Raw genomic sequence first — 14636 nt, 5'->3', positions numbered from 1 at the left:
ATGCGTAAATTTTTTGTTGAGCATAAAGCAGACTTTTTGAGGTATCGGGAGCATACAGTTGTGACATTCAGTACAATACATCTGTGCACACACCGAGGCAAGTACATGTGATATATGCCTGTTGTGTCATTGCTAGATGAATGTCTCCATTATGAATATTGTATAATAGTTAACTCACCCATTGTAGTGTAAGACTACATTAAGAACTGCGTATTCTGCTCACCCCCACTGACTTACAGGGGTCCAGTTCCATGGACAGGGAAAAACCTCTTCTTCTGGGAGTATTCTCTCATTTATGCCGCTATACCTATGTAGAAAAAGTAGCAAAGGACTATGGAAGAAGAGTGTTGGCACCGTGGGCTGCCCTGAATCTAAGTTGTGCTGAATACGTTCAAACGTGACTTCACTTCTTAGGGGTATTATGACTGTATTGGTTGTGAGGTTTATTTCTCTCTCCCCATGCGTTGTCGTTCCCTGCACAGAAGCGTCATTGTTCTTAGTAAGTGTTTTAACATAACATTAAGTACCGTGTCAGCAAAGAGCAGGCTGAGTACCGTGTCAGCAAAGAGCAGGCTGAGGCATGGATGGATAGTAGGTGTGCTTACCGTGTTAGGCACAACTGAGGATGCAGACTCAATCTCCCACCTGAAAACTGTACTCCAGATATTGATGTGTATTAAGCATACAACAATACTATAAGCTTGAACTTTCTAAAAGCTCACTCCTCCTGGTTTTCTACTTAAATCTTCCAGCATGTGTTGCAGTGATTTTGGAAAGACTGTGGAGGTCTACGAAGTAGGCTCGTAAATAAAAAGTAATAGCTGAAAGTAGAAATATTTATTAAATATGCAAGTAAGTGGGTTAAATATTAGGGAAATGATGATTGAATAGAGTCTTTTACAGTGATTCCCATATATCTCTAACCTGGGCAGTGGTAATGGGCTGCAAATGCATGTCTTTATAGTAGCACCTCCTTTCTGCGCAATGTATCCAAGGATCAGCAAGAGAAGTAATTCTTGGGAAGTGGGTGTGAAGTGGGGGACTTCTGAGGTTTCTAATCATGTAGTCCTAATTTATCTTCAGTGCAATTTCTGAAAGTCTTAACTCTCTCACTCAAAGGTGTGGTGGGGCCTTGACCTGTTATGCATTGTACATGTTCAAAAAGGGCTTAAATAAAGTGCTGGTCATGAGGTCTCTTTCATCCATCATGAATGTAAAGTTTGTTTAGGAACAGCTACCAAATGTATGCAAAGAGTAAATGTAACTTTGTCCTCGCATCCACATTTGTGCATTAATGAGAGTATGACTGACCTGGTTCACACCTAAATATAACAATACATATATATATATATAACACACATTTTTGTTATTTCTGAATATTGCGTATATATTGATTTTCAGGGAAGGAATGATTTCATCAAGTTTGGGGGAGAGATATTTAGAAAAAAACTTTTGAGATCTTACCTAGGATCGTAGGATCAGAGGTTGCCCTCAGATGTGGTGGGAGCAAGTCCTAGATTCTGGGTTCGCATCCAAAGAAACCTTACTTAATCACTGGCTACTTTTGAATTTGGCACTTTCCAGGCACTGTATGTCATTTCTACAAATTAATTCGTTTGAGATAATTATATTAATTTGTGCCTGTCAACTGCTATGTGTGGACCACAACCATCACTATGTGAAAGATGCTAGTATGAAATGTTAATGTGTATTTTTGTATCATTAGCCTGCAGAAAAAGCTTCAGTGGAGCGAGAACGAGAAGCAGAGCGGGAGAGAGATCGACACTCTCCATTTGGCCAGCGACACCTACATACGCATCATCATACGCATGTTGGAATGGGCTATCCTCTTATACCAGGCCAATATGATCCTTTTCAAGGTGTGTAGGACTTTGAGCTAGATGAATGTTTCTGTGGGTTTTCAGAGTAAGAATAATGCTGTTTGTATTACCATAATTCCACACACTGACTTTAGGTTCGACAGCTAGCTGAAAGTGCATGATGGTTGTGTTTATTTCTATATCTCTCTAGTTATTGTTGCTCGCTCTCTCTCTCTCTCTCTCTCTCTCTCTCTCTCTCTCTCTCTCTCTCTCTCTCTCTCTCTCTATATATATATATATATATTTTTTTTATATATATATATACACACACACACACACACACACACACACACACATACATGCACACACATAGAGTGTTATGAATCTGAATTTTAAAAAAACGGAAATTCGCAGTTTATGGTTAGGACTACAAAAGCATACCTAGCACAGCAAAGATGCAATTCACAATTCACACATGAAATGCAATGCTGATAACCTCAACTGTGATCTGTTAAATGCTATTAAAAATATTGTAAATAACCTTATTGATAAGATTACATGCATATTACTATTAACATATGTTACTTAGGTGGAACTTCACCTTTATCTTTGGCTGTTCAGTGAACTTTATTTTTTTTATCATATATGTGGGGTATCTAAATGGCACTATTTTGCACCCTGTCAAAGTAGGAACCCACACTCTAGTCAGGGTAAATGTAGTACACGCTAAGTTTACCTGTGCTCTCCCTCAGGTAGCTTGGCACATAGCAGTCATGATAAACTAAAGAGGCAATGTGGAAAGTGCTTGTGCAAACAATAACTCTGTGAAAACACCACAAAAGTACTCCACTTCAGTTTGGAAAAATAGCTAATATTTATCTGATTAAAACGAGACCAGGATGATAAAAATCCAACATACACAAGTCAAAATATGAATCTTTAAATATTAAATGCAGTTATAGGGTGTAGAAAACCATAGCTCCAACTCGGGATATTTGGTCCTGCTTGACAAGGACAGATCCACAAGTTCAGTCCACCGCGATGGAGCACGGGCTGGCTACAGGAGTCACATGGATCCTGGTACAGTACGTTGGATGCGTCACATAGTCAGATGGTGCGATGTGCAGAGGAGGTGAGGCGCCACGAAGGCAGGTGATGTGTCGATTGCTTACTGCTATGCAGGTCGTTGGCATGCTGACACTCTGAGACGATGCATTGGGCAAAGGAGATGAGGCGTCACTGTAGCAGAGTGGGGTGTCTGTTCCTGGAGGCAATGCAGGACCGTTGAGCCATTTAACGCCCAGACCCGATTCGGGGCGCAGGGGAGGTGATGCGTTGGTTCCAGGTGCCAGACCTCAGTTCCTGAAGGCAACTGGGGGTCGATGATGCATCAGTGTCACAGCACAGTGCGTTGATTCTACGGTGTTTGACATACCACCAGGTTGCAGGTGCTGCGTCAGAGTCGAAGTGGTGCGTCGCAGACTTCTGTGAATCGGTGCTCGAGACACACACAGTGGCGGCACTTCGGAGGCACTGCTACACCATCAGGGCTTGCGTTGTAAGTCACAGTCATTGTGTTGTGCACTCAGTGAGGGTAGGTTTGATAGCTAGCTCAAAAGTCAGGGGATCACGCTTCAGTGCAGGCAGCGGCGGTGCATCAATTTCACAGGTTTGCGCCGGTTCCGAAGTGACGCTTGAAGTCAATGCATCGATTTCTTGTTTGCAGCACAATAAGCACTTCAAAGGGTCCAGAACTGGAGTTGGCAACACTTGGCAGGTCAGGACTCTCAGCAGAGGAGCCCAGTTGCTGGTAGCAAGATGTAGGTGAAGTCTTTGATGGCCCTGAGACTTCCAACAAGATGGAAGCTCAACTTAAGCCCTTTAGAAAGCACGATTCAGAGAGCAAAGTCCAGTCCTCTTACTCCCAGGCAAGAAGCAGCAGACAACAGAGCATACTAAGATACAGTACTCATAAACAATGATTCACAAATTCGTAGGTGGAAGGGGAGGAAGGAGTAATAGCAGGGAGACTACGAGGAACTGTGCCCAATGTCCGGCTGGGTAGGTGACGGTCAAAGGGGAAACCAGGACCAACTCCTCATTAGCTGTCTAGCAGCTCCACCGGGCATCAGCCATGTTGCTCAGGTCTCAGCATTCAGGAAAACCAGATTTTAGTTCATTTGATTTGAGTTGAGAAGGTTATATAGCGCTGGCTAGACCCGGAAGGTATCAGAGCGCAAAACCAGAGGATTGTTGCATTACAAGGTATATCTAAAAAACAAACACGAGGATGAGAGAATTTGTAGGAAAGGAGGGGAGGAAGGAGCCATAACAGGAAGACGAGGAAGAGCATACTAAGATACAGTACTCATAAACAATGATTCACAAATTCGTAGGTGGAAGGGGAGGAAGGAGTAATAGCAGGGAGACTACGAGGAACTGTGCCCAATGTCCGGCTGGGTAGGTGACGGTCAAAGGGGAAACCAGGACCAACTCCTCATTAGCTGTCTAGCAGCTCCACCGGGCATCAGCCATGTTGCTCAGGTCTCAGCATTCAGGAAAACCAGATTTTAGTTCATTTGATTTGAGTTGAGAAGGTTATATAGCGCTGGCTAGACCCGGAGGTATCAGAGCGCAAAACCAGAGGATTGTTGCATTACAAGGTATATCTAAAAAACAAACACGAGGATGAGAGAATTTGTAGGAAAGGAGGGGAGGAAGGAGCCATAACAGGAAGACGAGGAAGAACTGTGTCCGGCTGGGTAGGTGACGGTCAAGGAGGAAATCAGGGCCAGTCTCCTCATTAGCTGTCTAGGCAGCTCCACCGGGCATCAGCCATGTTGCTCAGGTCTCAGCATTCAGGAAAACCAGATTTTAGTTTATTTTATTTGAGAAAGGTTATATAGTGCTGGCTAGACCCGGAGGTATCAGAGCGCAAAACCATATGATTGTTTCATTACAAGGTATATCTAAAAAGGTTTATATAGCGCTTGCTCGACCCAGAGGTATCAGAACGCTGTACAAGAGGAAAATTGTGTTACAAATTACATCAGTTACAATAGCGTAGTAAGGTACAGTCAACAAACAACGAGGATGAGAGAATTAGTAGGAAAGGAGTGAGGAAAGGGGCCATAACAGGGAGACAAAGGAGAACTGTGTCCAATGTCTGGCTGGGTAGGTGACGGTCGATTGGGAAACCAGGGCCAATCTCCTCATTAGCAGTCTAGTACCTCCACCGGGCATCAGCCATGTTGCTCAGGTCTCAACGTTCGGGAAAACCAGTTTAGAATAGATACATAGGCTACGAGGATAGAGGTAACCGAAGGACGCTGTAGTGTGCCAACAGCGCAGAATGTTAGTGCCCCGAAGCCACGGGAGTCCCCCACAGCGGTTTTTAAGACTGGCCCTTACTGGCCCCAGCCCCCATCCTGACAGGGAAATGTGTGCTCCTCTGGGTGTTAGTGTTGATCGCGCTTTGATTGCAGGAAGGTCCGCCATCTTAAGATCAAGCATGTGGGACAGGCATACCGGAGGTTTGTGAGGTGAGAGGGCATGATTTGCATTAGGCAAGCGAAAGGCTAACATGGTTCACTTTCAGTAACAATACAAAATATAGGCAGGACGGAGGTCTGTAGCGTGGTGAAACACAGTGTGTGGGCCCCTCCCCCACTGATCAAAGCCTCTCTGTACCCATGCAGCGGGCACACCAGTCTTCCGTTATGGCAGCCCTCCCCTACAGGGGGTTGAATGGCAGAGCTGCGCCTCGGGAAGAGAACGGGGGAGGGGGTGGGGGGCCTCTGTAGATAGCCTGAGAGGGAGTCACGATGTCATAGCCTCTGTCCCACGTACTCAGATTGCAGCCCCAGCTCACTTCAGGCGCCTTCCAGGTCATGGGCACTCTGTAACGGTGCGGATCACTTCCCAGCCCTCCAGCGACCCAGAACTGCGAAGCCAACTCCGTCTGTATTTGTCCCAGTGGCTGCCATTTTGAAGTCAGGCAGACCACTTGGGGGCTGTTTAACTCGCTGGGGAGTCCCGGACCTGTTCCCCTTAAGCCCCCGTTTCCGATGCTCGCTGCGGCGTCACTGCTTACCAGTGGTTCAGTTGGCCCGAGGCTCAACTCCGTCGTTGTGCTCCACTTGGCTCCGCTCACACGGAACTCCGGTCGATCTCTCGGTTGCGGTGGCGATCCATTACAGCCCTCTGGGAAATGAGTGGCTAAGAATCTGGTTAATCCATGGTCAAACAATCCTGTCAGAAGCATTGCTATTTGTGCATCCAAATGCATGCCGCGACTGACCACATCAGAGGCCCATGGCGCACCAAGCATGTCTGCAAAGAAAGATCTTTGTAGTGAAGAAGACCCTGCCCCTCTTGGCCATGGTTCCAGACACACTACAGGGGGTAAGCAGTTCTTTGTGTGGGGACATGCACAGCCCTACTTTGAGGCAATGTGAACTCCTTCCACCACTTTAGCTCAGAAGACCAATCAGCCTGGTGATGGGCCATCTGGATATGCAGGGCTCCCTTTGTGTGAGACTGTCTAGAGTGAATTCACAAGCCCAACTGTCATCCAACCCAAATGTGTATTCTAGGGACAGGCAGAGGCACCAAATGGGTAAAGTAAGAAAATATCAACAGTCTAAAAAGTGGCGTTTTCAGATCTGCAGTTTAAAAACCAGCTTCACTAAAAGGTGTGTTTTTAAATTGTGAGCCCAAAGGCACCACACTCCAATTTTCTATCAGCTTCCCATTGAAAGATACCCATGTAAAATGCTACTGGTACTGGGCAGCTCCAATGCTAACCTATGGTAGAGGTAGGCATTGCTGTAGTGAAAATGCGTTTTTTTTTTAAAAAGGTGGGATTCCTGTTAGTGACCAGGACAACCTTTTAATTACACCGCACCCGGCCCCTGGGGCTACCTAGGGCCTACCTTAGGGGTGATTTGCATGTAGTAAAAGGGAAGGATTGGTCGCAGCAAGTTAGTTGTACTTGCCAGGTCGGCATGGCAGTTAAAAACTGCGCACACAGTCTCTGCAGTAGCAGGCCTGAAACACTTTAGGAGAGCTACTCGTGGGTGGCGCAGTCAGTGCAGAAAGCCCACTCATGGCATTTGGTTTACATGCTCTGGACACATGTAATGAACTGGTGAGGGACTTAGTAGTAAATCAGATATACCAGTCATGGAGAACTCAAATGCCATTGCATTTTAGACACTGAGCACATGCACTTTAGCACTATTCAGCAGTGTTAAAATGCCCAGTGTCCAAACACCAGCGAAAACGAAGTCCAGCACACAATCAAAAGCAGGAGGCCAGAAGCAAAAACAAAGGGGAAAGCACTCCAAAATGCCTCGTCTAACAATATATCACACATATAGTTCCCGGTGCTCAACCCTCAGTGGATTGCCCACGCCTGCTTTTGGCTGTGCATTGAGAAAGTTCACTGCAAAGTCTTGCAGACCAACTCACTGTGTGTGTGCCATGTGCAGCCAACTCCTTTGGCCATGTCTGTGGGTGTTGGCCACTGGTGTCCAGTTGCTACTGCAGATTACTGCAGGATCTGGCCAATAGGCCAATCCCCACTGCACACAAAGAGATACACACTGTGGCCGCAGGGTCTGGCTATTGACCAAACACTGTGCTCAACCCCTGCTGACAGCCATGTGGGTGTTAATAAAGTACAGCTGTGGTAAGGTAAATTCTTTTTTTTCAAATTTGAACATTCTTAGGTCCATCATGGTGGTATGTTATTTCTGCAAAACTTTGTGTGACTTCATGAGCGACTGAATATTAAAAGGCCAAAGTGATGATACATTATCTCATTTAGCGATTTCATAATTTTACTTAAGAACACTGTAAAGTAACATTAGTCAATTCCTTCAGAGTTTAGTGTACCATGGACACCTCTTCCTTAAATCAGATACCTTTTGAGGCTGTTCTTAAAATTCAACATTAGCATGAGGTCTCCTATTATAGATGAATAATAACCACTCTATGAACTTCACTGCTTTAGTAGTTGGTGAATATTTAAGATTGCCTACATTTTACCTCAGTCATTACTACTTAAACATTATGAGTAAGAACGCCATTGCTTCCTCGCTGATGACTTTAACCCCTTCGACGCTCATGACGAGCTGAGCTCGTCATGAGTTACGCCTCTCGTACAGTCATGACGAGCTCAGCTCGTCATGTAACGCGGGTTTTTAAAAAATGCCGCGCACAGCGGGAAAACGGCTAGCGCGCATGCGGTTAAGAAAGTAGGTGATTGGCAATGATGGATTCTATTCAGGTCTGTAGATGAGATAAGCAAGTGAATGAAACCAATCACAGTACTAAGAAGGATGAACTACAAATGGATATATTAGTGTGCAGACAGGTGAAATAACAATCTTAGGTGCAGGGAAGAATAAAAATGGGTAATGATACAGATAAAGAAATGGAGATGGGTCATCGCACAGGACTGGTTCATCCAAACCTCTGTATTTTAAATACCACATCGGATATCCATAGTGACAAGCATTCACATGAAATTAATACCATTGGAGATTATTTGCACATTTAGTGGTCATTCTGAAAACCCAACTGGACTATAGACTTCGGTGGGTCGACGATCCCTGCTCTGATATTTATAGAACGAACCATATAGCGGTTGGAGATGCAGCTTATATGGTCATGTATACTAATAATGCACATAGACTAGGTCATTACACCCTCTTATTTGGTCTCACAGGGAATGTTTTCAACTTTACCTTTTGTGTCAAAGGCGAAAGACATTTAAGGACTTTTATGCATATATAGGTGCAGGATAATAACATTTTAGAAATCCTGTATTTAAGTTAGAAAAAGGAATAACAATGTCAAGTGTTTTGATAAGGCCCCAATTGGGAATTGTACATTTTAAGAAAGTTGTGAGGGAAGCTTACACCTCTGAAATGTAACGAGTTTTTAACATCATTTTAAGTCAATAAATTATTATAATCTGTAGCTAGAGTCCCACGCTTATTATTCCCTTTCACTGTTTTACATAAAATCATAGGGTGTATTTCAGCAGTTTCAAACAAAAATTGGTTGCTTATCCGAAAATGTTAATTTTGTTCAAATTCCATTTGAGAACATTTAAAAATGAGAGCGAGGTAAACTGTACCAATTTGCCACCTAATCCATTTGTTTCCTTCGCGTGGTGTAAGCCTCGTGCTCTGTGTTTACGGGTATTTCCTTTTCCCACAGGGTTGACCTCGGCTGCCCTTGTAACCCAGCAGGTCGCTGCTCAGGCTTCTGCATCGGGTATATTTCCTGCACAGAGACGGTAAATATCAGCAGTTTGGTCCTGTTGCTAGAGCTGCTTTATCAGAGGGCAGAAAAACGCGTTTTGTTTTAATTGGAGGCCTGTATGCCTGAGATAACTAATGTTGTGATCTTTTTATTGTGATGTTATTCTTCTGCGCGTGACATACAGCTGTGAAACTAATACTGTAATCATAATATAGATAATTGCATCTACTAATCAGACTACTTGTTTACTCGGATTTTCGAGAACAGCATATTAATCTTTGCATTGCCGAGGAATATCAGGACATTATTAAAATAAATATGCCTCCAGCTGCAAATTAAGTAAATTTGAAACATAGCCATAAAATAATAACCACCGTAATTGTGACCCGTTCGGGAAGGATTAAATGTTTCCTGTTCTCATAAAAAGGCAAAAAGGATTTAGTCCTGCGCTGTGTTTTTTTATTTAATGACAGCAAATGGAGCAATAGAATTATCATTGGCCGTTTCCATGCAATGTTTTTTTATGTGTTTTTGTTACTAAATAAGGTAATAAAATTATTAAAAGTGAAAAAGATGTGGGATTGGCCGTCACTCCTCTGTCACATAAAAATGGACTTAAGCAGGCAAATACATTTTCAATTCACGAAAATAGTCAAAGTATAATTTTTATGCCGAATTGTTGTTTGTTAACAATCGTATTGTTGCATCAGTGTTAGTGATGTTTAGGACATTTTATTTAAATAATGGCACCGTTATAGAACAGTACCGATACTTCTCACTAGCTTAAACAGAGTGACTTAGCATAATTTGGCCCTCTTTGACCTGAACCTACTAAAGCTACTGAACAATACTAAATGCTACAAACTATGACAGAAGCTGAAACTGGACTATACAAAGACAAACTGATTTCCAAGCTCACTCCTTTTCCTCCCTGCATAGTCCTGGGGTTTAGCTGCACGGTGTGCTGTCTCCTGGCACATGCTCGTTTGAGATATGCAATTGCTGTTTTATTTTGTTTATCTTTTTTCTACACTGGGAAATGTTATTCCCTGTGGAAAATACTTTTTCCTTGCACCCTTACCAAATAGCCCCCAGTGAGAACAATGTCTTACTTTTACAGGAGCAAAAGTATATATTATATGCTTTTCCCGGGAACGAAATTGCCTGCAAAAGCTATATATAAGCCCAAGTGCTTATTTTATTTAATTTGGATCTCCACTGTAACGCCTTTTTCCATGGCACTCAAAAATTGTCATGGAGCTAGTCACTATATTGACTGTAGTAAGATTAACTGCACAGCTAAGGGCGTAAATGTCCAAAGATCCCAATTCAGTGAATCAGGATCTGAGCAATTATTACTACATGTACTTTTTGTTGTGTACCTTAGTTCAATTTAAGTGCAGAGAAAAGTTTGTGATGAGACCGTAATTAGATATCTAGCCAAACCTACAGCAAATTTATAAGCTGCGGTGGATAGGTGTCTTAAGGTTTGGCTTGACAGCGCATTGATATTGTTACCAGTGCATCTAGAGTGGGCTTTGCATCAGCCCAGATGAATATTTCCCTCTCACCTCTTGTTGGCTGTTTGGTGTATTTTTTCCGCCTTCTAGAAAGTATTTCCATTGGAATGCATGAGGGACTACTTTACATCTGATAATCTCAATCATCACACTGATTGTCAGTTTCAGTATTTTATCTCTTTTATTCATTCTGTGTAGAAATCAATATTTTTTGTTACTTTTATTGAAAAGCGGCAAAGCCTATACATCTGATTTTAAAGTGCTAAGATTGATGAATTTTTGCAGAGTTTTTGTTTTATATATATAGCGCAAACTTGACCCGAATCAGGTATCACAGCGCTTTACATAGCACCAGTTACGTTACATGAGGACACACATTCATTTTTGTTAGGCGCAGGGAGATTAAGTGATTTGCCCAGAATCACAGGATGTTCAGCGTCATTGCCGAGACTCGAATCTAGGTCCCCAGATTTGAGCAGTTCACATGATTTAGCACAATAAATCCAGAGCAGTTTTTCCAATGTTTTAGTAGTGAGCCCCACTCTGAGATATACCTTTATTGCCCCATTGTGGCTGGCAGCTTTATAGGGAGTCCTCAGCTAAAGGTCTTAAGCCAATTATTTGTTCAGCATCCTTCTGTAGTCGTCCTACAGATATTATCGGACAGTTTACAGATTTAGGATTCATGACTTTGCCCTTGCCCTCAAGTACGTTGAGCTTGCCTCCTTGTTGTTTAACTTATTTAAGAACCCACAATCTTTCAGTTAAATCTTGTTTTCTGATGCTTTTTCAAAACTGTATTTCAAATAAGCTAACATGTATTTTATTTGTTTTTTTGTAGGGAGTGAAGACAATGGAAATGTACATTTGTCATGTGACTGGATCACATGGAAAAGCGCTTTATTATAGACATCAGTTACATGGTGTTCATTTGAGATGCCTTAATGGCAGGCAAAAACCAGTCATTTAATTTTTTGTAAATTACAGATTTTATAACAGAGTAAAAAATGTTGCTGTAATTAGACCTCTGTACATACATATATATATACATATGTATACTTATATGTATGTGTATGTACATGTGTATATACATGTACATATACTTATATATTCTTTATTTTTTTTGTATTGGTAACCAGGCGCGTGCACACACAGGGTCTGCTGCTAAATTGCAAGCCACACAGTAATGGAAAATATATTTGTCATGGTTGAAAAGTGTTAGCCACAAATGGCTTTGTATAAATTTTTGTAAATAGGTAACATTATGTATCGGTGTGCCTGAGTCTTGCATACTCTTCCAATATTGCCCACAATCTCTCAGAGAGGCTAACTGTGATGATGACACTTTGGTACAATTTAGATGTCTATTTGGTGGTGCCTATTAAGATGCATCCGTGTAAAATGTTACTGTATTCACTGTTTCCTTGTTATTGTGAATTGTGAAGAATATACATTGAAGGGCATGGGTTTGCCAGAACCACAAAAACTGTGTTGTACATTATGTATAAATTAAAAATGTGGAAATAATTAGCATCTGTGAATAATAAAATATCTCTTTAAAAGAATCTTGAATGGCAAATAACCCAATAGCCTGCATACCAGAAGACATCTGTGATTGTTCTATTACTTGAATAGTCCTGCAGTCTTTTTTAATGTTTACAATTATCCAGTTTTAGAAGAGAGACTTTAATGCCATTGCCTGGTTACTTGTTTTATGCTGTAATCTAGTTTATTTTATGTAAAATGTATATTGAATGCTTTCTTTTTTATACCTGCCTTAAATAATTTGGCAATCAGAATTAAAAAGTTGTTTTTGTAGAGTGTGTGTTGTCATTCCTTTGATTTGGCACAAGATGTTGAAATGTTAATACAGTGAATTTATGATACAGAGACAATTTGCCGGTGTAGCATGTTTGCTGGCTGTGCCCCTGCCGGGGTTCCACACTTTCTACTCTCCCTGCTCTAAACATGTTGCAACCCACGTTCAGGGGAAGGATGGTGCTAGAGGGTGCTAAGGGTTAGGACATTTCAAAATAAATTGAGGAGTATACAAGAATGGGGCGTACCCTCAACAAAGAAGACCAAATGCAAGAAAAAGCCCAGCTTCAATGGATATGGGCCAATGAAGCCCACCACAGATTTATCCACAGACCCCAGGCTGTAGGTATACACTTTTTTAGTATTGCTGGCCATTCTTTTCTGAGGGGAACAGTAGATGTCAGCACACAAATAAACAGGCACGCAGGCAGGCAGAGCATGTGGATACCCATAAAACTGCCAATAGGCAGAGATTTCATTTTGAGGAGCTCCTTGGCAGACCGTGCACACCAATGAGTTCCTGACACCGAAAAGTCTTAAAGCATGATTTTAAACAGAAAACTTTAATACAATCAGAGGCTAACTGTTCCCGCAAAAGGCCTTTTTCCTGTTTAATTGAGCATATCATTTCATTATGGGCAGTTCAAAAACGTATTTTCTCTTCTATTATCCTCACATTTTCCTCTAAGTAAATATCATGATTTCTAAAGACAGTGGTCCATAGACAATAATCTAGTATAATACAAATTAATATAGACTCGATCAGTACTATATTTCTCTGTTCAGCTGGACAGGTAATTAATATGCAATCAAAATATACCACAAAGAAAGGGAAACAATCCAAGTGGGCCACACCCTGCGGCCTACTAACACGAACGGACAAACAACATTAAGTAAAGGGTTCAGGCAAAAAAAAGCGGGTCTGTATATGAGCACAATACAGATGGAACAGAAAGAATATTGTAGAGACACCATTACATATTAAACATAACAGTTTAGTAAACGTATATGGTGTACATTGTGTCAACGGCGTTACGGTCCCTTAAATAAATAGTGGGATAATCTTCAGGACATTAGAGTAACATGCCTATATTTAATAAACTGTAATTGCGAAAACCATGGAAAAATAAGAGGAAGCATGAAAAAAACGTGAAGTTAAAAAGAGGCAGTTGAGAAACCATACAGACATTCTTGTGAGGTTATCTCATATGAGATACCAACCGTGATGCACGGTATTGATAAAACCGAAGGTGCATGAGAGCTGGCCATGTATGGGGATGAAGGTGTGAAGGCAGTGGGATGAAAGGATAGACAGAGTAGAACCAGGGATCAAGTGGCATGATCTGGTGAAATAGGAACGAGGTTTGTGGAGCAGATTGATATGCTGGCCGTGAATAGAAGACAGCGGCGAAGCTAATAGGTAGTGAGTATATCATAGCGAAGGTGCGAGGTGTGCAGGGCGCTGGCAGTGAATCTATTGTCGGATGAGAGTGGGCGGCATTTCCGTACTCAAGCTGTGACTAGGGGCGCGCCGGAGGGTGAGCGTGGGTTGCAAACATACAAAAGTCCATATGGGGAGTGCTAGCGAGGCACTGTGTACAACCTGAGTAGTTCTATCGTAATCGCAGACAATTGCGTTGTCTGGGATGTACACGCAGCAGCTGGAGCCGATCATTTTACACACATCACGACGATCAGCAAGGATCTAGGACTATTCTGTTCTGAAGCGTTATGAGGCGGTCCACCTGTAGCTCTGCAGTGATGTTGGAGAGGGCACCAGCTGTTACTGTGATGGTGGCTTCAAGGACCCTGGTCAGTCCTCGTACAGCCCGACTGTTGGCCATGGGGCCCCAAAAAGGAAGAAAACCTTTAAAGAAGTCCCCGGTTTCCTGGCCTGCGGTATCCTAGGCTGATATGACGCCCCTACGTGAGCTGCGCCGAGCGCCCTTCATTGACAGGTGGTAACCTCCATGGGTGGAATAAGTTGGTGGAAGGAGGAAGGCCAGATAGCAGGTACCAGACAAGTTACGGGGGAGCCAAGTGTAGGCGGCAGCGCCACAGATTAAATAGGTGTTGGGGGACGCCACCAGCTTCGGGTGAGATGTAGAGTTTAAAGTTTTTGTGAGATCACACGTACTGGTACCAACTTTCTTAGTCCCTAGGCCATGAATGCAGACACGGCCTTGCACATTTATGACATTCA

The 14636-nt window shown here is 42.6% G+C and overlaps 1 protein-coding gene across 4 annotated transcripts in view; it reads left to right on the top strand.

Moving 5' to 3' along the window:
* ZNF608 (zinc finger protein 608) overlaps positions 1-12433 on the top strand; it is a 112778-nt gene extending 100345 nt beyond the window's left edge. For 2 of the 4 annotated variants that reach the window (XM_078675588.1, XM_078675585.1), the window contains exons 8-9: positions 1727-1880; positions 9051-9133. In XM_078675588.1, coding sequence (XP_078531714.1) covers positions 1727-1880; positions 9051-9133 — 237 coding nt within the window. Of the gene's footprint in view, positions 1-1726; positions 1881-9050; positions 9134-11456 lie in introns of those variants that run through there. The other 2 variants (XM_078675584.1, XM_078675587.1) reach the window with 2 other exon arrangements.
* The last annotated feature ends 2203 nt before the right edge of the window (positions 12434-14636 follow it).

Source organism: Lissotriton helveticus, chromosome 2_1 (genome assembly GCF_964261635.1).
Source record: "Lissotriton helveticus chromosome 2_1, aLisHel1.1, whole genome shotgun sequence".
Classification (NCBI taxonomy): Eukaryota; Metazoa; Chordata; class Amphibia; order Caudata; family Salamandridae; genus Lissotriton; species Lissotriton helveticus.
Note: the sequence above shows the minus strand (reverse complement) of the source record. Positions and strands in the feature narration are given on the sequence as shown.